Source organism: Carcharhinus amblyrhynchos, chromosome 11 (assembly GCF_965287045.1).
Source record: "Carcharhinus amblyrhynchos chromosome 11, sCarAmb.v2.hapA, whole genome shotgun sequence".
Classification (NCBI taxonomy): Eukaryota; Metazoa; Chordata; class Chondrichthyes; order Carcharhiniformes; family Carcharhinidae; genus Carcharhinus; species Carcharhinus amblyrhynchos.
Genome location: NC_137334.1, coordinates 55,570,551 through 55,595,992, shown reverse-complemented (window position 1 = coordinate 55,595,992; position 25,442 = coordinate 55,570,551). Strand labels below are relative to the sequence as shown.

The 25,442-nt window shown below is 41.1% G+C and overlaps 1 protein-coding gene across 3 annotated transcripts in view; it reads left to right on the top strand.

The window, feature by feature from the left end:
* Positions 1 to 25,442, top strand: part of pla2r1 (phospholipase A2 receptor 1) — a 105,028-nt gene that overhangs the window by 56,583 nt on the left and 23,003 nt on the right. For all 3 annotated transcript variants that reach the window (XM_080199147.1, XM_080199148.1, XM_080199146.1), the window contains 9 exons: positions 1,859 to 1,943; positions 7,655 to 7,787; positions 7,899 to 7,934; positions 9,268 to 9,440; positions 12,379 to 12,446; positions 12,539 to 12,642; positions 22,858 to 23,000; positions 23,437 to 23,554; positions 24,301 to 24,461. In XM_080199147.1, the coding sequence (XP_080055273.1) occupies positions 1,859 to 1,943; positions 7,655 to 7,787; positions 7,899 to 7,934; positions 9,268 to 9,440; positions 12,379 to 12,446; positions 12,539 to 12,642; positions 22,858 to 23,000; positions 23,437 to 23,554; positions 24,301 to 24,461 (1,021 nt within the window). The remainder of the gene's footprint in view (positions 1 to 1,858; positions 1,944 to 7,654; positions 7,788 to 7,898; positions 7,935 to 9,267; positions 9,441 to 12,378; positions 12,447 to 12,538; positions 12,643 to 22,857; positions 23,001 to 23,436; positions 23,555 to 24,300; positions 24,462 to 25,442) is intronic.

Below are 25,442 nucleotides of genomic sequence, written 5' to 3'. Positions count from 1 at the left end.
TTAGCAGCTTTTTTTTCAAAGATACTGTCAAGCAAGAGGAAGGGCTACCATCTTTAGGGGCTCTGCTGTGCCTTTCCTTTAACTTCCCTCCTGGCATCTTCAACTCAGCCCCTGTTCCCTTCAACCAGCTCGCTGGGACCTCCAAGCCAGGCCAATCCAAAATACTGGATTTACCTTTTGAGTCCAGGCTTCATGACTTTTCTTCCTTGGGTACTAGCTGTAGTCCCAGCAGAATCCACCACTCAATCCTACTGCTGCTCGGGGGGGGAGGCTACGGAGTGTGGTCAGTCAGATTGACCAGCAGGTCACCAGGTGGGTGCAGAGACCCCATTCTGACTCACTGAAGCTGTAATCAAGCCTAATATTGCTGGTGGGTCGCCAGCTTCTGAGTTTGCAGGCTGATGACCAGAAGCTAATGGAAGGATCCCCATGAAAATTGTACATTGAGGAAATAGCTGGAATACTAAGAAGAATCAAAATAAAATCACTTTTAGATTAGTGCTAGAAAAAGCGTATGAACCTTTTAAGATTTTGTAAGATGGGAGAACTGCAGGGTGCAGTACAGTAAAATGGAGTTTATAGCATTAGTCTTAATAAGCTCTGGTGTTCAGTTAGTGGTGCTTGCTGCTTTTAATTTCTCGTTATATATACAGCAGAGTTTTTTTGTCAAAAAATGTGAAATTTTGTAGCATGGTTCTGTCAGTTAACTGTCAGGTGTTTGAACTTCCTGTTTAAATGTTAATGGTTCCTAACAGGAATGTAACAAAATGTTGCCTATGTATCATTTTCATATCATTATAAATAAACCATGGGTGGAATTTTCTGATACTTTGTGCAGAGTGTTGCAGTGGGCGTGGTTAGCACTGCTGCTTCACAGCACCAAGGACCTGGGTTCAATCCCGGCTTGGGTCACTGTCTGTGCAGAGTTTGCACGTTCTCCCTGTGTCTGCATGGTTTTACTCCGGGGCTTCGATTTCCTCCTACAGTCCTCATCCTCGTCCTCGTCCTCCTCCTCCTCCTCCTCCTCCTCGTCCCAACAGTGAACATCAGGAACCCCATTTGAGTATATTGAAATTTAATTACACCTGATAATCCATCCTACCTCCCCATTAAATTATCCATTCACAGCCACGTGCCCTGAATCACAACAGGTCCCACATGATGTCCACCCTGCCCACGCCACCCCCCCCCACCCCCCACCTCCCTGTCCTACGACAGAATCACCCCCATGGACATGGAACACCCACATATGCAACACCTCTCTGCCTGTGTAGTACCAGAGAGCAGTGTCAGGTGGCAGTGCCCTGGCAATGCTGGGGATAGTACCTGGGCAGTGCCAGGGCCCTCTCCCCACTAGGAGCGTTATTCACTGTGTGCTTCTGATGAGCTCTGCTTGTCCGGTAGACATCATGTGGGACCTGTTGTGATTCAGGGCACGCTGCTGTGAATGGACAATTTAATGGGGAGGTAGGATGAACTATCAGGTGTAGTTATATTTAAATATGCTCACATGGGGTTCCTGATGTTCAATGTTGGGATACCTGTTCCATCATTGGCAGAGGGGGTGAGGGCAATCAGAACAGAAAATCCCATTGACATTGACGTACTCACTCAAGCTTGTTCACCCGACACTGCTGATTCCCCACAAAAGCAGGAGTGGAACATCCCCCCACGTGTACTTGGATGGAAATGTGTGACCAAATCATTTCATTGGAAAAGCTTGAAAGTTGCTATGATTGGGGTGGATGTCTGCTGAACTTCTAATTCCAGAGGCAAAACACAAGACTTTTAATTTGAGTACAGTGCAAATAAAATGAACTGGGGAAAATGTCAGCCTAGAATTATTTTTATATTCTAGGGAAGAAGAAAGATGGTTCTGGATTGGGTTTAACAAAAGGAATCCAGCTTCTGCTGGCTCCTGGGCTTGGAGTGATGGCAGTGCAGTAAGTAATTCCAAATGATTTATGTACTATTTAAATTCACAACATATTCCCAGTTAATGATGTTGCATCAATTTTTTACAACTCTGCATGCACGAAGAAGTTTGAACGATTGGTCCTCTCAGAATTTATGTTTCTTGTTCTGAGGGATAGCGATTTTAAAAAAATCCAAGGACACTGGAAACATCAAACAAAAAAGACAGCAGCATTATCATTTGAAAGAAGCTGAAAGAAAGAGCGTGCATTTATATAGGACGTTTCTTTAACATCCTTAAAGCCAAATAGAACTGCTTGAGAATGAAATATAGCAGAATATTTTAGTGTAATGCTTATATTGACATTCCTGATGGTGCTATTTCCCCTTTTATAGTGCTTTGTGAATCTTCATGAATGTGGTTCTTTCTCAAAACTCTCAATGCCGTATGTGGGGTGCGACCTTACTGCCCGTTCACGCCACACTCCTGCTGCAGTGAAGACAGAGATTTTGGCAACAAGTCAAATTCCCAATCACTGCTTGGGATGGGTAAATCCCGCTGGTGTGAACGGATGGAAAATTCCTGCCGTTTTCTCCAGATCACAGATGTCACTAAGGAACCCATTTTTTTTTACTTCACAGTCCATTCCCAGATCACTCCCTACATCACATTAATTGCTGTAATAAAAACTAGAAATACTCAACAGGTTAGGTAGCATTTGTGAAGAGGAAAACAGAGTTAACTGCTGGAATTTTACAGCCTCACGAGCATTCACAGGAATTCTCCGTTGGCCTCGGGCTGGGATTTTATGAGCCTCACTCAAGCGAGGTCTTAAAATCCCACCAATGTTTCAGATCAAAAATCTCCCTTCAGAGTTACACTATTACTGTGTTGATGTGGTTCGCTCTTCATTAGTGTTGATTTAGAAACTTAACCTACCTTTCTGTTTCACGTGCTACACATCTGTAGTATGTCTGTCCAATCTTTTCCATATTGAATGGAAGGATGAATTTTCTTTGATTTTCAATACTTTCTTGGGAATTCTTTAAGGACCAATTTGTTGCGCCTTTTTCCCTTATTTATCGCTTGCTGTCTTTTTTTGCATATTTTGTCACAGTTGTTTGCTGTCAAAAATTTACAGTCCAACCTCTGAATTTCAGTTTGGGGGTAGATATGAACCACACACTGGCAATTATATGAGTGACCTTTTGTTTTGCATCTTACCTACATGTCCTTAATCAAGGCATGCTTAATTCAATTATCACTGGCAACACTAGATTTGAAAAAATGATCTAATTTACTGGTTTAGATAAGGCCACACCAAATAAACCAACTCCACATATCCTCTGTTTCTGGTATTAAGATAATTCTCTTTCACTTCTATCTCTGGAAATCTCATTCTGTCTCTTTTGTGCTGTCTCTTTTTCTGTTTATTCCTTTCTTGCTTCTCTACTTTTGTTTCTTCCTCCTTCTCCTCCATCCCTTTTGTTTCTTTTCTATTTCACGTGCTCTTTCTGCTTTCACTACTCTTTAATATTTTATGAAGAGAGATTGACTAGGTTATGATTGTTTTCGCTGGAGTTAAGACGAATGAGGGCGGGGGGGGATCTCATAGAAACTCACAAAATTCTAACAGGACTAGACAGGGTAGATGCAGGGAAGATATTCTTAATGGTAGGGGAGTCCAGAACCAGGGATCACAGTCTGAGGATTCGGGGTAGACCATTTAGGACAGAGATAAGGAGACATTTCTTCACCCAGAAAGTGGTGAGCCTGTGGAACTCATTACCACAGGAAGTAGTTGATGCCAAAACATTGGAGCAAATGGGATCAAATGTTATTGGGAGAAAGCAGGATTAGGCTATTGAGTTGGACGGTCAGCCATGATCGTAATGAATGGCAGAGCAGGCTCGAAGGGCCAAATGGCCTCCTCCTACTGCTATCTTCTATGTTTCGATGTTTCTTCCTCTTCCTTTCCTTAATTTTACTTCACTTTCTTGTTACTTTTTGTCTTGTTCTCTGCTTACTCTTTGGCTTGGTAGACTCCTTACAGCATTGGAGCTAGTCCCCATGTCAGGAGATGGAGAGAGAGTCAGATGGCCAGTTGCCACAAACAAGCAGGGAGCAGAGTTTTCAAATCAAAACACAGAACAGGTTGTGAGGTTTCCAAAGGGAATGGAAGTCAGATTTTAAAGAGAACAGGCTTTCAAAAGAGGACAGAAGAAAGGGACAGATTTTAAAGGGATGCAATTCTCTCAAATTGAAAGGACAAGATCCTTCCAGAAATCAGCAAAGGTTGATTGAAGGTGGGGAAAGCAGCATTGAAATTGCCGACTGCAGTGGCGACCTACTCTGCCGTATAGTGCCAGACTTGGTAGTTCCCATGACGTATCACAGGTGGGGCAGCCTCTGATTCTCCTGACCCACCAGCAATTTGAGATTCGGGGATTGGGGCATCATTTTAAAGGCCACCCCAGTACGAAAATGTTCATCCTGGAAGTGCCCCAGCATTCCCCCGACACTGCTCCCTGACACTATACGTCAACAAGATTATGAGAGGCATAGACATGGTGGATAGTCAAGGCTTTTCCAAGGGTGGAAGTGCCAATTACAAGGGAGTACAGGTTCAAGGTGAGACGGGGAAAGTTTAAGGGAGATGTGCAAGGGAACTTGTTCACGCAGAGAGTGGCGGGTGCCTGGAACGTGCTGCCAGAGGAGATGGTGAAAGCAGGTACATTAGCAACATTTACGAGGCATTTGGATGGGTACATGAACAGGGAGGGAATAGAGGGATACAGTCTGAGTAAACACAGAAGGTTTTTTTTAGTTTAGTTAGGGCATCATGATTGGCATGGGCTTGGAGGATTGGAGGGCCTGTTCCAGAACTTTGTTCTTCCCAGGCTCCACTGACGCACATCTTGGGTAACGGGACTGATGGTGGACAAGTCCCCAGGACCAGATGGAATGCATCCCAGGGTTCTGAAGGAAATGGCAGAGGTGATAATAGATGCCTTAGTGATTATTTACCAAACTTCGCTGGATTCCGGGGAAGTGCCGGAAGATTGGAAAATGGCTAATGTTACGCCGCTGTTCAAAAAAGGTAGCAGGCAAAAGGAAGGGAATTATAGGCCAGTTAGTTTAACGTCTGTAGTTGGAAAAATGCTTGAATCCGTCATGAAAGAAGAAATAGCGAGGCACCTGGAAAAGAATGGTTTGATAGAGCAGACGCAGCACGGATTCGTTAAGGGGAAGTCATGTTTGACAAATTTATTGGATTTCTATGAGGATGTGACTAGTGCGGTAGACAGAGGGGAACCGGTGGATGTGGTGTTTCTCGATTTTCAAAAGGCGTTTGATAAGGTGCCGCACAAAAGGTTGCTTCAGAAGGTTAGGGGGCATGGAGTTGGGGGTAAGGTGTTAGCGTGGATAGAGGATTGGTTGTCTAATAGGAGGCAGAGAGTTGGTATCAATGGGTGCTATTCTGATTGGCGGTTGGTGACTAGTGGAGTGCCGCAGGGATCAGTGCTGGGGCCTCAGCTATTTACTGTTTATATAGATGATCAGGAGGAGGGGGCTGAGTGTAGGGTGATGAAATTTGCTGATGACATGAAGATGAGTGGAAAAACAAATTGTGCGGAGGGTGTGGAAAGTCTGCAGAGGGATCTGGATAGGCTGAGCGAGTGGGCGAGGACCTGGCAGATGGAGTACAATGTTGGCAAGTGTGAGGTTATCCACTTTGGCAGGAATAATAGTAGGAGGGATTACTGTTTAAAGGGCGAAAAGCTGCAGCATGCTATGGTGCAGAGGGACCTGGGGGTCCTTGTGCATGAGTCGCAAAAAACCCAGTCTGCAGGTGCAGCAGGTGATCAAGAAGGCGAATGGGATGCTGGCCTTTATAGCGAGGGGGATAGAATATAAAAGCAGGGAGGTCTTGCTACAACTGTACAGGGCACTGGTGAGGCCGCAGCTGGAGTACTGTGTGCAGTTTTGGTTGCTGCACTTGCGCAAAGATATTTTGGCCTTGGAGGGAGTGCAGAGGAGGTTCACTAGGCTGATACCAGAGATGAGGGATTGGACTATGAAGAGAGACTGAATAGACTGGGTCTGTACTCGTTGGAGTTTAGAAGGATGAGGGGGGATCTTATAGAGACGTATAAGATAATGAAAGGGATGGATAGGGTAGAGGTAGAGGGATTCTTCCCGCTCAGAAAGGACAGCAGGACTAGAGGGCACAGCCTCAAGATAAGGGGAGGGGTGCAGTTTAGAACGGAGTTGAGGAGGAACTTCTTCATTCAAAGGTTGGTGAATCTCTGGAATTCTCTGCCCGTAGAAGTGGTGGAGGCTACCTCGCTAAATATATTTAAGTCACGGGTAGATAGGTTTTTGACAGACAAGGGAATTAAGGGTTATGGGGAGAAAGCGGGAAAGTGGAACTGATCCACTTTAGATCAGCCATGATCTTATTGAATGGCGGGGCAGGCTTGAAGGGCTAGATGGCCTACTCCTGCTCCTATTTCTTATGTTCTTAACCTTGGGTTTCACGCCATTCTGCTATCACATGGACAGGGATGGAATTTCTGGTGGTGGGAAGTGTTTGATAGTGAGATGTCAATGAATGCAGATGATGATGCCGATGTCAAACGTTGGGAAACGCTGATGGGGAAGGGTGACAATCTCACGTTTATATCAAAGTGAAATGTGATTTGGCTATTCTCACAATATTTCCAACTTGCACCACTGCACCTACCCAACACGATTGGGAGCCAAACATCCTGGCCAAAGTTTCACAAAAACAATATGACTTTATAAAAAAATGAAACCTGGAAATGAGAAATTAATGATCTGGTTGCGGTTAAATGTTTGTTCGGATTGTTCTGCCAATCACAGATCTTCGCTGTGCCCTTGGCTCATTTTTAAAACTGAAGAAATCAGTAGATCACTTTGTTGAGTTATTGGGAGAATTTCAAATCATTTATTACCAAACTGATTGGAATATGATTTTATTTTGCTTCTTTGGCAAGCACTCTTTCTAATTCAGTGATTTTAATTGTTGCTGCTTCAAACATGATAGCAAATTTTTCTAGCCTCATTCTTATGTTAGCATTCTTTAATCTCCTTCATTTATTATCAGGAATTTGATGAATTTCCCCAAAAAAATTCTTAGTGTCATAACAGCGTGAAAGTGGGAGTCCTCCGAGCCCATCTTGGATGAGCTCAGCATTGCAATCTTCCGGCAGTCTGTCAATTTTGTTTTTGACAGCTGGGAGATTTGCGTCGGTAGGAACCTAGGTACGCAGGTGAAGTTGATTTCAGAGCATTTGGGCATCATTGTCCCCAATCTCCTACTGAACTGGAATATCTCCCTCCCACCCTCTGCCCTCCCCCCAACTCCCAATGGACATTGCCCCCCCCCAATCATCGGCAGCATTGTTACCCCCACACACCAAAAAGAGTCGTCAGCATTTGAGCATTGGGACCCTCCCAAAGAGTACATGGATAGACTGCTTATTCTTGACAAAAAAACTGCGGGAAACTGTGGATTAATAATTACTTTTTACAATGCATCTCACTATGTATGCATCTTTCACAAAATGGGCAATAAATCGTTGCTGAACAAGTAAAATAAATAATCCATTCAATATGAGCTGGAAATGAACATCTGAAAAGAAAGTACCTTCTCAGATTGTCCAGTATGAAGTTGACACGAGAAACTAAGCCAAACAATCTCTTGTTGTCTAGGTGGTTTCTTTGTTTTCACTTGACAAAGACAAAGATGATGATGTTAGAATCTGTGCTGCGTACAAATTTGATAAAACCATTGCACCTTTCCGCTGTGATGAAAAGCTGGGATGGGTATGTAAAATGCCAAAAGGTAAAAATGCTTTTTTTTTTAAAACATGAAAGAGTTTAACAATTATTATTTTACCTCATAATGGAATGTGCGAAGTGTACCTTTAATCGATGGATTCTTTTTTATATTCAGGAGCTGAATTGAAAAAACCAGACTGGTACATTGATGGTAAGTAAAAGTAGCAATTAACACACAGGCCAAACCCTTCTGTGCTCATTCATGGCTGGGATTTTCCAGCCCCACTGCGAGTGAATGGAGTTTTGGCTGGAACGCCAGATTTTCCATCCTCACAACGGGTCCCCCCATGGATGAGACCAATGAATTCCATGCACCAGTTAAATTTCAGCAGTAAATGCAAAGAATAGTTGCCTGTAAAGCAATGCAACATATATTTTATGAAGAAGGCGATTCAGTTAATTATCCCCTATATTTAGCACAATCACTGACCCAACCAAGGTTTAATTTTATCTTGCTACTTGCTAAGCCTGCTCGGAAGTGCAGTGAAAAGCAGGTCTAGATTTTCCCTCCCTTTAACAAACTAGACAACAAGAGCTGATGACCCCATCATGGAGGGAGGAACCTGTATTGCAGTCTCCTTAAATTCACTGGGGACTTCAAATCCCTGATCTGGCTCATGTAAAGAGGCAAAAGCAGCAAACTGGAAATTTGAGCTAGTTTGATCAAATTATCAGGGCACCTGGACATTTTATGAAATACCGACATTGTCCCAGACCTGGGCGCCTGTTCTCCATACACTGAGGATCCCACCAGGAGACACCATGAAAGGGGTGGAACACTGGTTAGCACTGCTGCATCAGAGCTTCAGGGACCTGAGTTTGATTCCTGGCTTGGGTCACTGTCTGTGTGGAGTTTGCACGTTCTCCCCGTGTCTGCATGGGTTTCCTCCAGGTGTTCCAGTTTCCTCCCACAGTCCAAAGACATGTAGATTAGGTATATCGACCATGCTAAATTGCCCCATAGTGTCCCAAGATGCTAAGGTTAGAGGGATTAGTGGGCTAAATATGTGGGTTATGAGGATAGGGACAAGGTGGGATTGTTGTCGGTGCAGACTCGATGGGCCAAATAGGCTCCTTCTGCACTGTAGGGTTTCTATGAAAATGGGTAAAATTCACAAAGCGGTGGACTGAAGTCTTGTCCGCACCTGCTCTGTTGAGGGGGAAAAACTCCAGGCCCAGAAATCAAATTTTAACATGTCAATAATTTGGTCCTTTATTTAAGTCAAAAATTTTACATATTGGTAATATTTAGCCTGGACACTATGCTAATGTAAAATAAACAACTTGTACTTTCAATCAGACCATTACTGGATAGCTTGTTGTAGCATCATAATTCTATCAAAATATTCTCTTAAACCGTATTTGTCTGTTAATGGGTTGAAAATTGTATCATGGGGACAGTTTTAAAATGCTGTTGGGAACAAAGTGTCTATTAGTAGCTTAATTTATATTCATGTAAATTCTGAATTGTTTCCTCTGTGCAGAAGAGCAATTTGCATTTGCACCTTGGGTCTTCTTTCAAGGAGCTGAATATTTGTTTTTTGAGACGGAGGGGAAATGGCTTGCAGCTGCTGTGGCTTGTAGCTTGATGGGTAGCGACTTGGTGTCTATAATCACACCTAAAGAACAGGACTTCATTAAAAACAGAATCGAAAAGGTAAAGTAAGAAGACTTTCACAATGGAGGTGACTTTATAGCTGCAACAACCTAAGGTTTCAGAATGCTTCTTGGACTGGCTCTATATTGCAAAAGCGCTTTCTGAAGTGTTTCTCTAATACTAGCCATGACACTACATGACACTAGCAATCTCCCTCACAGTTGTAGAAATATCAATATTTGTATAGTAGGGCAATTTCCACAGCGGCTGTATTCATGTTGCTTGCGTTCATGCAGTTGATTTAAAGTTGCAAACACTTGGGAATGTGTTACATTTCCCAATGGTTGAGAAAGGTACGCATAAATCAGTGGTTCCCAACCTTCTTATGTCACGCTATACCATTAAACTATAAAATATTTGAGGCACCTCCTCTTTTCTCCAACTGAACGGCCCTCTTGCAATAACCTTTCGTCTCTAAAACCTCCTAAAAAAAAGTCAAGCAACAATTTAATGCCATCTTCATTAGTTTAAGAAGTTTACAATAAAAGCCTCATTACCATTTGCATGTTAAATATTGGAGCCAGTTTCTCCTTTTCTTAACTTTATTGGTTGCTGTTTCTTACCTCTGTTTCCTTCCCTTACTGAGAACTTCATTTTTCTCAATCTCTTCCTACCTCCCTCACTTCTCCCAGTCTTCTGCATCCTTTTTGTGTTCTTGCATAGGAGCACGGGGCCTTTATCTTCCACTCAGTGGTTGTCAGCTCCAATTCCCAAAGAACTTCGGAACTCCTGTGCATGCATCAGCCAGGAGGGGGCTGCACATATATGGTTCAGAATGTTAGTAATCCGAACCATGCATGTTCTGGATCAGAAAAGGCCACTCGTGCAGTTTAGACTTTTTACATCGGATAGGCCCATGCACATTCATATATTGGACTTTTGAATTTGTTTTTACAGTATCTTCAATAACATATTAATCTGATTGGTGCATTATTTATTCAAGTATTATCAAACAATGTATGTAGCAGAAATTGAACTTGCATGCCACCAGTAAAAGCCACTTCCTCATCACAGATCCCACAGCACCTCCAACCGGCTTCAACCTGCCACGCCAACATTGGGCACTCCTCAACTGTTTCCACACTGGTTTTGTGCAGTAAATCAGCACAAGTGAGGCCTTCCAAGGAACCCTGACTGCAGCTGCAGTGCATCCCAATCAATGACTCATATCATTGAAAACTGACCCTAACAAAATTCAGCAAAGGGCTCAGGGAGTTCCATTTAGCCACTGTGGAAGCTGTGGCCTGGTTGGTGCTTACTGTATGTGCTTAAAAAAAATCTAAATATTCACTTAAATCATTATAGATCCTTAGTCCAAGAACAATATATTTATGTATTTTAACCATATTTCATATGTTAAAATGTTAAATTAATCTGGAAAAAAGTCATTGTTTTCCAGTTCACAGCATTGTTAGAGAAGATACGCAGTGCAGTTTGTAAAATTTGTGCAGCGAAATTCTATCATTTGTGTAAACATTACAGAAAAAATACAAAACAGTAGATAAATCAGGTCTAAGCAAAATAAATTCATCAATTAGAATTGTCCTGATTCTAATTGGACTGGACTTGAATTGAAAACCAACTGTAAAATGACCTAATTTATCTATTAAATACAAAATTTTGCAAGTTTTGGATTTTTCTGAAGAACAATGTGAAGATATACTTCCCTGCCAGATACTCAAGGCAGCTCATTTATTGGTGGCTGTTCATTGATAGGGAAAGTATCCAAATTATATTAATCTTAATTCTTAGCTACTTCACTGACTGGGTGCTTAGACTGAATGTACAATGCATACTATCACACAGAGCTTCAAAACCTATATCCTATTATGTATTTTCACTTGATTTCCACCTACCTTGTCCTTAACCCCCATGACACTAGCAATCTCCTTCACAGTTGTAGAAATATCAATATATGTATAGTAGGGCAATTTCCACAGCGGCTGTATTCATGTTGCTTGCGTTCATGCAGTTGATTTAAAGTTGCAAACACTTGGGAATGTGTTACATTTTCCAATGGTTGAGAAAGGTACACATAAATCAGTGTTCCCTACCTTCTTATGTCACGCTATACCATTAAACTATAAAATATTTGAGGCACCTCCTCTTTTCTCTAACTGAACGGCTCTCTCGTAATAACCTTTCATCTCTAAAGCCTCCTTAAAAAAAAGTCAAGCAACAATTTAATGCCATTTTCATTAGTTTAAGAAGTTTACAATAAAAGCTTCATTACAATTTGCATGTTAAATATTGGAGCCAGTTTCTCCTTTTCTTAACTTTATTGGTTGCTGTTTCTTACCTCTGTTTCCTTCCCTTACTGGGAACTTCATTTTTTTCAATCTCTTCCTACCTCCCTCACTTCTCCCAGTCTTCTGCATCCTTTTTGTGTTCTTGCATAGGAGCACGGGGCCTTTATCTTCCACTCAGTGGTTGTCAGCTCCAATTCCCAAAGAACTTCGGAACTCCTGTGCATGCATCAGCCAGGAGGGAGCTGCACATATATGGTTCAGAATGTTAGTAATCCGAACCATGCATGCTCTGGCTTCCAGGCTGAACCTTTCCAATGTTCCCTTTACAGGTTAAGTGTTCCATCCAAATTAGACTCCAATTTCTCTAAAACTCTGTTATGCATTCTCTATTGCTTCTGCCTTCCCTCACCTCCAGTGGTTCAGTCCATCTGCCTTACTGACTGCCTATTGAGCCATCAGGGAAGAGGAAAACTAACCATTAATTTATTTATACATAATAATGATCGTAATGTTGGAAGTGCATTTTGGCTTTTTCGACACAAATACCGTATATTGGACTTATTGAGGACCAGCTTATCTGGCTGTATGTATTTCAGAGTTATTTCTGATCTGAAGATGTTCTGCAACTTGTAACAAAAGACACAATTCATGCTGTCCTTTTTCACGTATTCTTTACTGTTGTTCTACAGTTTATCACAAATGGCAATGAAAAGTGGTGGATTGGATTGTATGCGGAAAATTCCAAAGCTGGATTTCGGTAAGAAGAGACAAACTCCAAAAATTGTCCTGTAGTATCACTAGTCAATCATTAATGATATTTATCTTATTAAATTATTTATTTGTATATAGTTGGATAGACGATTCACCAATGTATTACAAGAATTGGGATGACAATTATCCAAGCCATTTGCCCAAACATAGTGGCAGATGTGTTTACATGTCATCAAAAACAGGTAATTTATTCCATTATACCAATCATTAAATGTGTTACGTTAATATTTGGAGACATTGCTTTGCCCGATATTTATAAAGTGGATGAGTAGTTGGAAGCATTCTTTAACAGAACCTTAGCAAACCAATTACATTATGAATTGAGCAGAGTTGACACTGCAACAATCATTCCACTGAAAGAAAATTCAGCATTTAGCTCTTACTTTTAAAATCACATTTTATGAACCTTCATTAAAATTGTTAAAATTAAAAATGTAACAGTAGTCATTTGCACACTTTCATCTGATTGTCACCGCAGCATAACATTCTCTATAATTTCCATGAATGGAATGTGAATCTGATGTAGAATCATTATTAAGCAACTTGTGCAAGTCCTGTGTCACTCAGTAACTCAAAAATATCACAGGATATTATATCCTCCCAAGGTAACAGTCAGACCTGAATAAGAGTAAGGACATAAGGAATAGAAGCAAGAGTAGATCATATTGCTATTCAAATACCTTCTACTATTCAGTAAACCCATAACTGATCTTGTGCTTCGACTCCAGTTTCCCACCTATTCCCCATATCCCTTGAATCCCTGAGAAACCAAAAATCTGCCTATTTCAGATTTGAATTTACTCAATGGTAGAGGATTCACATTAGAAAATTCCAAAGATTTACAACCCCTTTTCTACTTTTTATAGCACTGAATAACCTGTCACTTCCCCATAATATACTCCATTGCCATCTTTTTTGCCCACTCACTTAATTTGTCTGCATCATTTTGCAGCCTCTTTGTTCTCCTCCTCATTCCTACCTAGCCGTGTGTTGCAGCAAACGTGAATATATTGCTCTTGATTTCTTTATCTAAACCATTAATATAAATTGTAAATTCCTGAGACTCTAGACTTGTGGCAATCCACCAGTTAGAGCCTGCCAAATTGAAAATGCCTTGTTTACCCCTGCTCTCTGTCCGTTAACCAATCCTCACTCCATGCTAATACACTCCCCTGTACTCCATGGGCCTATAGCTTGCACATGAACGTATTATATGATACCTTATTGAATGCCTTTGGAATTTCACCTACTGGCTCCCCTTTCTCTATTAATTACGTTTTCAAGGAATACATTTGACAAACACGATTTCTGTTCCACAAAACAAATTTGACTGTCTGATGTAATACACCATCATTTTATAAGCGAAATAAGATTTTCTTAATAATAGATTCCAGTGCTTTCCCAATGATGATGTCAGGCTGACAGTCTTGCAGCTTCCTATTTTCTTTCTTTCTCCTTGTTTGACTAGTGCGGTTACATTTGTAACTTCTAGTCCATTGGAACCAATTTAAAGTTGAGAGAATTTAAAATCTTAATCATAATATCCATTGTCTCTTCAGCTATCTCTTTTAGTATGCTAGGATGCCGGCCATCATGTCCTAGGGATTTAATGGCTTTTATTCCCTTAAATTTCTCAAATAAATTTTCTCCACTAATATTAGTTACACTAAGTAACTTAATTAGTCCCTTGGTTACCCTCTATATCTGATATATAATCTGGTATATATCTGTTTCAGACTTTATTCTGAAGAGAAACACGAAGTATGTATTCAATGTCAACATGCTGTCACATGACAATTTCAATTGTGCTTACTTCTAAGGGCAGAACATTTTCTTTAGCTACTCTCTTTTTTACTCTTACAATCTGTTTTTCATACTCAATTTTTATTGTCCTCCCTTTTTATCAGCTGTTTGGACGCCTGTGCTGGTTTCTAAAACATCCCAATCCTCAGGATTATCGCTATCCTTTACAACATTATAATCTTCTTTGTTTTATTTAATGTTATCCTAACTTTCCTAGTAAGCTACAAATTGATCTTTTTTTTTTGTTTTTTAGTGGATCATATTTTTATTGAAAATTTTGAATCTTTTCTTTAAATGTTCCTACTACTTATTTACCACCAAGTATTGGGTCTACTTACCCAATTCATATTAGCCAGCTCTCCCTTAATTCCTATGAAATTGACTTTGTTTTAAGATTCTTGTTTGTGACTGAAGGATGTGACTTTCAAGTTTAATAGGGAATTATGATCACTTTTTCCCAGAAGATCTTTTAGTCTGAAGTTATTATTAACCCTGGCCTCATTACACAATGTAAGATCTGATTATCCCAAGTTGGTTCCACAATGTATTTTCTCGGAATCTGTTGTAAGAGCATTCTACAAAATTATCTTACTGATTTTTTCTTATTCGTCCATGAGATGTGGGCATCACTGACTGGGCCAGCATTTATTGCCCAGATCTAATTTCCCAGAACTCAGTGGTTTGCTAGGCCACTCCAGAGGCATTTAAGAGCCAACCACATTGCTGTGGGTTTGGAGCCGCATGTAAGCCAGACCAGGTAAGGACAGCAGATTTTCTTCCGTAAAGGACGTTAGTGAGCCAGAATTATTTTTGTGACAATCGATAATGGTTTCATGGTCACCGTAAGACTCTTAATTCCAGATTTTTATTGAATTCAAGTTTCACCATATACTGTGGTGGAATTTGAGCCCAGGTCTCTGGATTTATAGTCCAGTGATAAAACCACTATGCTGTTGCCTCCTCTTCCCTCTTCCCCTGTCCCCCCCTGCCCAATTTGCCAATTTAATCTGTCCAGTCTGCATGAAAATTAAACACCTCATGAATATTACATTGTTCCAATTGCCTGCTAACCATGCAAAGGCAATTATGCCAAACCCATTTATCTCTATTTGTGCCGGTAATTCACCTGCCTAATTGTGAATACTTTGGGCATTCAGATAAAGAACTTTAAGTTTTTCTTTCAACCATTATTCTTTGCATGGTGATTCAATGAGGCACTGTTAGTGTTAAGCTCTCTGTTCCTTTCTGATCCAATTTGCTTGCCATTCACCAAACCACACTCTATTCCCCTCACTTTTCTCTTTAGATTTCTATATTTCCCTTCACCTGACCTTTTGTGGGAAATGTCTTAAGAAGTTATCGAAGAACTGGGTTTTAGAAAGGTTTTGGGAGTTTGCAAAGCAGAAGGATTGAGAATTCCAGGGTGTGCAGAACAAGATGACCAAAGGGGCTGCCACTGATGGTAGAGTCATGAGTTGTGGGCTACATATAGATGAGGTGGGTGTTGAGCAAGTCTTCTATATTGTTATAAATGTTTTTGTCTTTTGTACATGGGATCATTTCTGAACTTCTGCTCAATTTGACATGCTGTTGATCAGTGGTATAATTGAGGTTACACGAATCAGGATGAGTGTGACAAAAACCAAAACTAACTTAAACCAGCATGGCAATCACCCATCCATTTCATTGGAATCTGAAAACAAAACTAAATAGTTCATCAAAAAATTATCAGCATTCCCATTTCCATCTCAGTCACTCCCATAATTTTCACTAGATTCTAATATTTTAGAGCATGCATAACGTTCTCCCGTTACGACATCATATTAGACCGATCCACATCCCTTTATTGTCTCCCACACCTGAAAACATACCTCATGAGACTCATTGTGAAGAACATGTGTGAAAAGATTTGTACCTTCTCCCCAGTGTTACTATATCCTTTATATAAATATGGTGAGCAGAACTATGCACATTTTCTCAAGTGTGCACTAATCAAGATTATGTAAATGTGATGTAACCTCTCTGCTTTTCAATGTATCCCTTGAGAAGTGAATCCCAGTGCTTTATTTTATTTTAGTGGCCTCATTAACATGCATTACTATGTTAATGATCTCTGTATCTGCCCCTGGATCCCTGGTTTCTCCATCCCACTTAGACTTACTATTCAAATCATAAGTGGCTTCCTTATTCTTCCTAACAATATGTGACTTGCTTGTATTGAAATTCGTTGATGCTCTGCCAAAGTTGAAAGGCCCACCCACTTCTTTTTTTTAATACATGCAAAAAATGCTTACATTTGGTGTTGCTAGGTGGTCAGGTAAACACTGTCCATATTTTAACTTGGAAAATTAGACACAAAACAAAGGCAACCATTGTAGAGTGTGTGGAAAATAATATGTAGGCCATTCTATCACAGATCCCCAGTGTGTCAGAGGCACACATTTGTCAGAAATGTGTGTCTCTGAAGCAGAGAATTTCTGTGCTTATGTAGCAATTGGTCACAATCCAAAGCATCAGAGAGGATTAATTGTATTTTGCAGGATGTGGTCATCCAAGAGACAGTACTCAGAAGTTTACGGAACACAGCGATAATGTAGAAAGAGGAAAAGGGATGAGCACCTTTGAGTCGCAGAGCAAATCAGTTGCAAGGAAACCCTGAGTTACCTTGATACATAGGCTTTGAGACAATGAGTAATACAAACAATATTGTAGAAAGAGTAAATATTAAATGAGGAAACCAAGGAAAAAACTAATTGGATACAGGCGAGATGGAATGTCTACAAACATTGTACCATTTTTTTAAAAAGGATGTGAGGGATTGGCCAAATAATTATAGGCCAGTCAGTTTGACTTGGTGGTGGGAAAATTATTAGAATCAATTCTGAGAAACTGATAAACTATCACTGGGTTAATCAGAGATCGTGCATATCAACACAGACATCAAATTTCTACATCCAAAAGCCAGTGGCTTTTGTTACCAAATAAACCTGTTGGATTTTAACCTGGTGTTGTGAGACTTCTTACTAATCAGAAGTTTTGTTGTTTTATGGGAAGGTCATGTCTCACTAATATAATCAAATATTTTGAGGAACTATCAAAAGAGGATTGATGAAGGTAGTGTAGTGGATGTTGGCTATGTTGAATGTCCTGGCAGTTTTGTTGAGACATACATTTGTTTAAATGTCTGCATTACTAACCATCAAACTGCAGCGATTAGCAGGTCATGTCTACAGACAATTTGGAGAGCTATTTACAAACAAGACAGTAATAGCATTGGATGAGTTTAACAGTCCTCCGATGGAGTGGAATAAAATTAATGCCTCTGGTCAAATTGAAGAATGCTTTTTATAATGTGGTCATCAGCTTCCTAGATTGATATCTTTGGAGCCTAAGGAAAGAAATGTTGCTGAGTTTAGGTCTGGGAAATTGATTTTAGTCAGACATTTGACAAGATCCCACATGACAGACTAGTTAGAAGAGTAAATACCCATGGGATACAGTGGAAGGTGGACAGTTGGATCCAAAAGTGGTGCAATGACAGAAAACATAGGGTAATGGTCTATGGATCTTTCTGCAAATGGGAAGTGATTTCTTGTGGCATTCCACACAGCTCGGTATTAGATCCCATGCTATTTGTTGTATATGTCAATGATTCACACTTAAATGTGGTTACATGATTGAGAAATTTGGGGTGGAATTTTCCATTCTCTGCATAGAGTGCTGGCTGAGCTTGGAGGCTCCACTGCCGGCTTTTCCCTCCAGATTATGCAGACACTCTCACAGGAGACCTCAAGAGAAACGCACCTCACACACACAAAGGGAACCCCCAACTGATTAGGGGAACTCCCCTAAAGCAGCTTTCCAGAGACGCCTCCTCACTCTCCAGCAGTGTCAAATTACTGCCCAGGCATGTCCCTCTCCTGGGGGTGGGGTGGAGGTTTGGCGGGGGGGGTGGTGGGGGGGAGGTTACAGCAGGGGGCTATACTTACCTGTGTTCCCTCAGCAGGTTTCCCTCACTGGTCCATGGTTTTAAAAAGTAGCTAGAAACTTCGCCAACAGAGGGGAAATTCAAAATGTGGGGAATGACAGGGCAGGAAAGTCTGTTAATTATTAAAATAAGGTTCCTGACCCTCCTAGGCGGGAACTTCATTACATCACCAGCAACGGATGGGGAGTGTCATCAGAAAACAAGATCTCACCACGAAACATGGGCTTAAAAACTCAGCCATGCAGGTGACCCAAAATGTGGCTGTGCCGTTGATTGCGAAGAGGATAACTGTCAATTCCAGAATGGTATCAGTGGTTTTGTTGAGTGGATAGGAAAGTAACGAGTGGAATTCAATCCACAGAAGTGTGTGACAATGTATTTAGGCAGGACAAACAAAATGAGGAAATACGCAATTTATGGGAAAATATTGGGAGTGGGAGACCTTGGAGTGCATGTCCTGAAAGTGGCAGGACAGTTGGATCAGGTGGTAAAGAAAGCATATGGAATGCTTTCCTTTATTGGACGAGGTAATGCTAGAACTGTATAAAACACTGGTTAAGCCACAGTTGGAATTTTGCATAAGAACATAAAAAATAGGAGCAGGAGTAGGCCATCTGGCCCCTTGAGCCTGTTCTGCCATTCAATAAGATCATGGCTGATCTTTTCATGGACTAAGCTCCACTTACCCGCCCGCTCGCCATAGCCCTTAATTCCTTTACTGTTCAAAAATTTATCTATCCTTACTTTAAAAACATTCAATGAGATAGCCTCAACTGCTTGACTGGGCAGGTGATTCCACAGATTCACAACTCTTTGTGCGAAGAAGTTCCTCCTCAAATCAGTCCTAAATCTGCTTCCCCTTATTTTGAGGCCATGCCACCATTGGGAAACAGCTTCCCTGCTTCTACCTTATCTATTCCCTTCATAATCTTATATGTTTCTATAAGATCTCCCCTCATTCTTCTGAATTCCAATGAGTATAACCCCAGTCTCCTCAGTCTCTCAACTCCGGAATCAACCTAGTGAATCTCCTCTGCACCCGCTCCAGTGCCAGTATACCCTTTCTCAAGTAAGGAGACCAAAACTGTACACAGTACTCCAGGTATGGCCTCACCAGCACCTTATACAGCTGCAGCATAACCTTGCTATTTTTAAACTCCATCCCTCTATCAATGAAGGACAAAATTCCATTTGCCTTCTTAATTATCTGCTGCACCTGCAAACAAACTCCTTGTGATTCTTGCATAAGGACACCCAGTTCCCTCTGCACAGCAGCATTCTGAAATTTTTTACCATTTAAATAATAGTCCATTTTGCTGTTATTCCTACCTAAATAGATGACCTCACATTTACCAATATTGTACTCCATCTGCTAGACCCTCGCCCACTCACTTAGACTATCTATATCCCTTTGCAGACTTTCAGCATCCTCTGCATACTTTGCTCTGTCACTCATACAGTTCTGGTTACTACATTACAGGAAAGGCATAATTGCTCTTGAGAGAATGCAGAGGAGATTTACAAGGAATTTGGCAGCGCTTGAAATGTTGAAATTGCAGCTATAGGAAAGATTGAATAGGCTAGCGTTGTTTTCCTTAGAACATAAGAACATAAGAAATAGGAGCAGGAGTAGGCCATCTAGCCCTTCGAGCCTGCCCCGCCATTCAATAAGATCATGGCTGATCTGTCGTGGCTCAGTTCCACCTTCCCACCCTCTCCCCATAACCCTTAATCCCCTCTCTTATCAAAAACCCATCAACCCGCGTCTTAAAAATATTTAGCAAGGCAGCCTCCACCACTTCAACGGGCAGAGAATTCCAGAGATTCACCACCCTTTGAGTGAAGAAGTTCCTCCTCAACTCCGTTCTAAACCGCCCCCCCCTTTATCTTGAGGCTGTGCCCCCTAGTCCTGCTGTCTTTTTTGAGCGGGAAGAGCCTCTCCACCTCTATCCTATCCATCCCATTCATCATCTTATACGTCTCAATGAGATCTCCCCTCATTCTTCTAAACTCTAACGAGTACAAGCCTAGTTTATTCAGCCTCTCCTCATAGCTCAACCCCCTCAACTCCAGCATCAGCCTAGTAAACCTCCTCTGCACTCCCTCCAAGGCCAAAATATCTTTGCGCAGGTGCGGTGCCCAAAACTGCACACAGTACTCCAGCTGCGGCCTCACCAATGCCCTATACAGCTGCAGCAAGACCTCCCTACTTTTATATTCAATCCCCCTCGCTACGAAGGCCAGCATCCCATTCGCCTTCCTGACCACCTGCTGCACCTGCAGGCTGGGTTTTTGCGACTCATGCACAAGGACCCCGAGGTCCCTCTGCACCGTCGCCTGCTGCAGTTTTTCGCCACGTAAGTAATAGTCCTTCCTACCATTATTCCTACCAAAGTGGACCACCTCACACTTGCCAACATTAAATTCCATTTGCCATTTCCTGGCCCATTCGCCCAGCCTATCTAGATCCTTCTGCAGACTCTCCACACCCTCCGCACAATTTGCCGTTCCACCAATCTTGGTGTCATCAGCAAATTTCGACACCCTACACTCGGTTCCCTCCTCCAGATCATCTATATAAATGGTAAAAAGCTGAGGCCCCAGCACCGACCCCTGGGGCACTCCACTAGTCACCATCCGCCAATCCGAATAGCACCCGTTGACCCCCACTCTCTGCCTCCTATTTGACAACCAATCCTCTTTCCACGCTAACACCCTACCCCCAGCTCCATGTCCCTCGACCTTCTGCAATAACCTCTTGTGAGGTACTTTGTCAAACGCCTTCTGAAAATCCAGAAAGACCACATCCACCGGTTCTCCTCTATCCACCGCCCTAGACACATCCTCATAGAACTCCAGTAAATTTGTCAGACACGACTTCCCTTTAATGAAACCGTGCTGCATCTGCTCTGTCAAGCAATTCCCTTCAAGATGCCTCGCAATTTCCTCCTTAATGACGGATTCTAACATTTTACCTACCACAGACGTTAAACTAACCGGCCTATAATTCCCCGCCTTTTGCCTGGCACCCTTCTTAAACAACGGCGTAACATTAGCCGTTTTCCAATCACCCGGCACTTCCCCGGAATCCAGCGACGTGTGGAAAATAACCACCAAGGCATCCACTATCACCCCCGCCATTTCTTTCAGAACCCTCGGATGCATTCCATCCGGTCCTGGGGACTTGTCCACAATCAGCCCGAGCCGAGACAGAATAGACAGGAAAGATTGGCTTCCTCCAGCAGAGAAGGCATTACAAGGGGGCATAGATTTAAGGTAATTGGTAGAAGGATTAGAGGGGACATGAGGGAAAGTGTCTTCACCCAGAGGGTGGTGGATGTCTGGAATTGTCTACCTGGTTTGGTGGTGGAAGCAAAAACACTCCACTTGTTTAAAAGGTACCTAGATCTGCACCTGAAATGTAGTAATTTGCAAGGCTATGGACCAGGTATTAGAAGGTGGGATTAGAATGCATGGCTAGTTCTTTATTTTTTGGCCAGCAGAGACACAATGGGCTGAACGGCTTTCTAGTGCTATAACTTTTCTGTGGTTCTATGGTTCTAATCCTTCAAAAAAAATGGAATCATGATTGAGTGGGGTATATGTAAATCCACAAAGCGTGCAAAATGAAATTGGAAAGTAAGAAATATTAGTAGCTATAGGGGAATATGATAAATTAGCTGTAACAGACATGCGGCTGAGATATGGCGAGAACAGTGAACCTCGTATTACAAGTAAGATTATCAAGAGAGATAGGAAAGGAAGAAAGGAGATGGAATTGCAGTGTTGTGAAGAATTCTTTCATACTGTTAAAATGTAAGGATGTCCTGACAGTTTTGTTGAGACATATGATTCGAAAGAGAAATGACACAATTATCAGTGTGCATTACCAACCATCAAGCAGCAGCGATTAGCAGGTCATATCTACTGACAGTTTGGAGAGCTATCTGCAAACAAGACAGTAATAGCATTGGATAAGTTTAACTATCCTATGATGGACTGAGATTAAAAAGAATGCCTCAAATTGAAGAATGCTTTTTACAAAGTGGTCAACAGCTTCCCAGGTTGATATCTTTGGAGCCCAAGGATAGAAACGTTGCCGAGTTTAGCTATGGGAAATGAAGTGAGGCAAATAAGTGGGAAAATAAGATAGCAATTGAGAATATAAAATAGAAAGAGTCATAAAGAGTCAAGCGTGAAGGTGCCTAATGTTTATAGCAAACCGATTGTGTTAACACCATGAGAGGAAATTATAGCGGGCGGGACAGAATATTTAACAGACAGTGTAAAGGTCTGTTGACCTTGAGTGAGAATTTATGGTCTTGGGGTGCGGCATGGCCGGAAATGCCCATCCCATATATTTTCACACTACATTTTCAGTAAAAATTAAAGCTTATTACAGGAATTAGTTTATCAAATAATTCCTGGAAAGGTGCAAGCACTGTTCTAAATATATTAATTTGCATAAGTAAGGAACTGTTTTTAGATCTACTGTACAATGTAAATTAAAATCTGAATTTTTTTTTGTATTGTCATTGTATTGCAATGTTGTTCTCGTCACTTGGACTATAATCCTGTGTTTATTTACATGTTTCTATCCTGACAGGGCGCTGGGGTGATAGCAAGTGCTTTCTGTCTCTTCCTTTCATCTGTAAACGTCACAATATATCACTGGTAGAGGTTCACAAAGCTGAGAGCTACCTTCCAGACCTCTTGTGTCCAAAAGGTTGGCTGTATTTTGAACATAAGGTGATTCTAGAAAGAGAAACAAACTTTCATTGGAATTTTTACATAATGAATACTTTTAAGAAGACAGATATACCTTTTCGGTTGTAGCACCCGTAAACATATCCAATGGTCGAGTAAACACATTAAAATATATATTAAAACTAATAAGCTGCATATTGAATTACAAAAAAAGTTGTATGCTGTTATTTTTGTATCAGATTAGGTTGATTTTTAAGGAAAAAAATAACTTACAATGTATATTTGTTACACGCCTTTCACATTCTCAGGATTTTACAAAGCAGTTTGCAGACATTTCATTTCTTGTGAAATGTAGTCAGTTATTTTATAGGCAAATAATAAGTAGGCAGAGTTTCAGCATGTTTATAGGTAGAAATGTAACCCAAAACTCACACTACAAAGGAAACTTTGTTCATGACTTTTGTTTCCTCTGTAACAGTGTTTCCTGCTGTATGCCCCAAAGGATAAGAGTCAGCTAAAGCACTGGTATTCTGCTCAAATGTACTGCAGCATACATGGAGGAACACTTGCTACAATAGAAAATGAAATAGAACAAGGTAACTTAAAATAGCTGATGGGACATTTTACACAAATCTTGCATGTTTAGATTTTTGTCTTGTATATAATTGCATGTTCCTGCACCTATATAATAAACACAATGGCCCAGCTTTCCGATAGGATAGGGCAGTAGAGCAAGATGACAATCCACTCCAATCCCACGTATACGTCTAAAAGGTCAGCTCCATGACCCCTACCTCGAAACTATGCTCTCTTCTTTTCACCTGAGGCTTGCCCCACTCATTTTACAATAGAATCCAAGGTCTAAGGAGCAGCCCATATTTCCATCAATCAAACTGGAAAAATGTAGGAAAGACAATCCAGAGACTGGATAAAATTGCAATTGTGTTTCATTTAATGTAACAAAGCCCCTGTTAGCTCTAACCTTACCTGCTTCTGTCGGGTGCCTCAGCTAGCTGACCTGTAGTTAGGAGTTAAAATGATAGCAGGATTCCAACAGGAATGGGATGGTGCGGCAAACGACAACCTGCCCCTCAACCCCTGCCCAGTCCTGGTCAGACAGGGAAAAATAAAAAAAAACCCATACCAATTAAAGAAAATGCCACTGCTCAGGTGACAGATTAGATAATGCTGTTGCTTTATTGTCCAGTGACATGTATTAATTGTTTTTAACACTTGATTTATTTTCCCTTAGTATAGCAACAATTATGAACTAGGCCATCAGTAGCAAAATCTTTACTCAGAGATTAAGTCAATTTTGTTTCCACTTTTTTTAAATTCACAGCATTTTTAACAATTCAACTCCTGGATAGATCAACTAGTGTTTGGATAGGACTGCACAGTGATAATTTTGAACGTTGGGTGAATGGGAGGCCTGTGAAATATTCTAACTGGTTGCCAAATGAGCCAGCACGAGACACTGCAGATCCTTATAAAAACGATCCTGTGAGTTTGTTTTTTCAAATCTGCCACCTGAAAATGTGCTGTCTATTAATAAGTTTTGTACAATTTTGTCTTTAAACTAACAATTGGAGTCAGTGTGATTAATTGGGAGACTCCCACTTACCTGACAAAGGAACAGCGTTCTGAAAGCTAGTGGCTTTTGCCTGTTGGACATTAACCTGGTGTGTGAGACTTCTTACTAACTTGAACCTGCCAAGGTAAAGTCACCACAGTCCCAGATGACCATAGGCTGCTTTCCCCCTTTGAAAGAGAGAGCTGACTGGTGATGATTTAGACAGATGATCACCACACCTCAGATGAGGAGCAAGGTTTTGCTACTGGCTTTTCAGATTATGGTCACTCCCGTCAGCTCAGTGTTTCACAGCCTCAAGAGTTCCACTGCACAGTACAGACAGCTGAATAGAACACCTTCTAACTGTTGTCCAAAAATAGTAACCACAAAGCCCTAATCTAATGATTTTCAGAATCAAGAAATAAAGGTACCATTTATTTATCTTTAGGCTGCAAAATTCTAAAATCCTCCAATCTGAGTTGGCCAGGCGTAAGATCTAACTTCTGGGAATATTTCTTAATGATGTGCACTTGCAGGAAAATAGAAGGTCCTGATAAGGCTTCCCAACCCATATGCATAGCTGCCCCAGACTTACAGCTACTCCCTCACCTTTGGGAGATCATTGGGATATTCTTGGGCAATATAAAGAGGTTAGAAAATAGCATCAATGATTCTTAACCATTTTTCTTGAATATGAAAAAAATGAAAATATACTTGGTTATGCTTGCCTTATTGTGGCAGAAGTTTGTATGATTCATGAGAAACACAATAAACAATACAATAAACTTCCAAAACAAGGCTCCACAAACATTTCATTTAATTGTACAGAATAGAATTCCTCATGGTTTAATCCTTGATTTATGTTGCTAGCTGATCTTAGAAGGGTCAGTGGTTGGGGTTATATACTTATC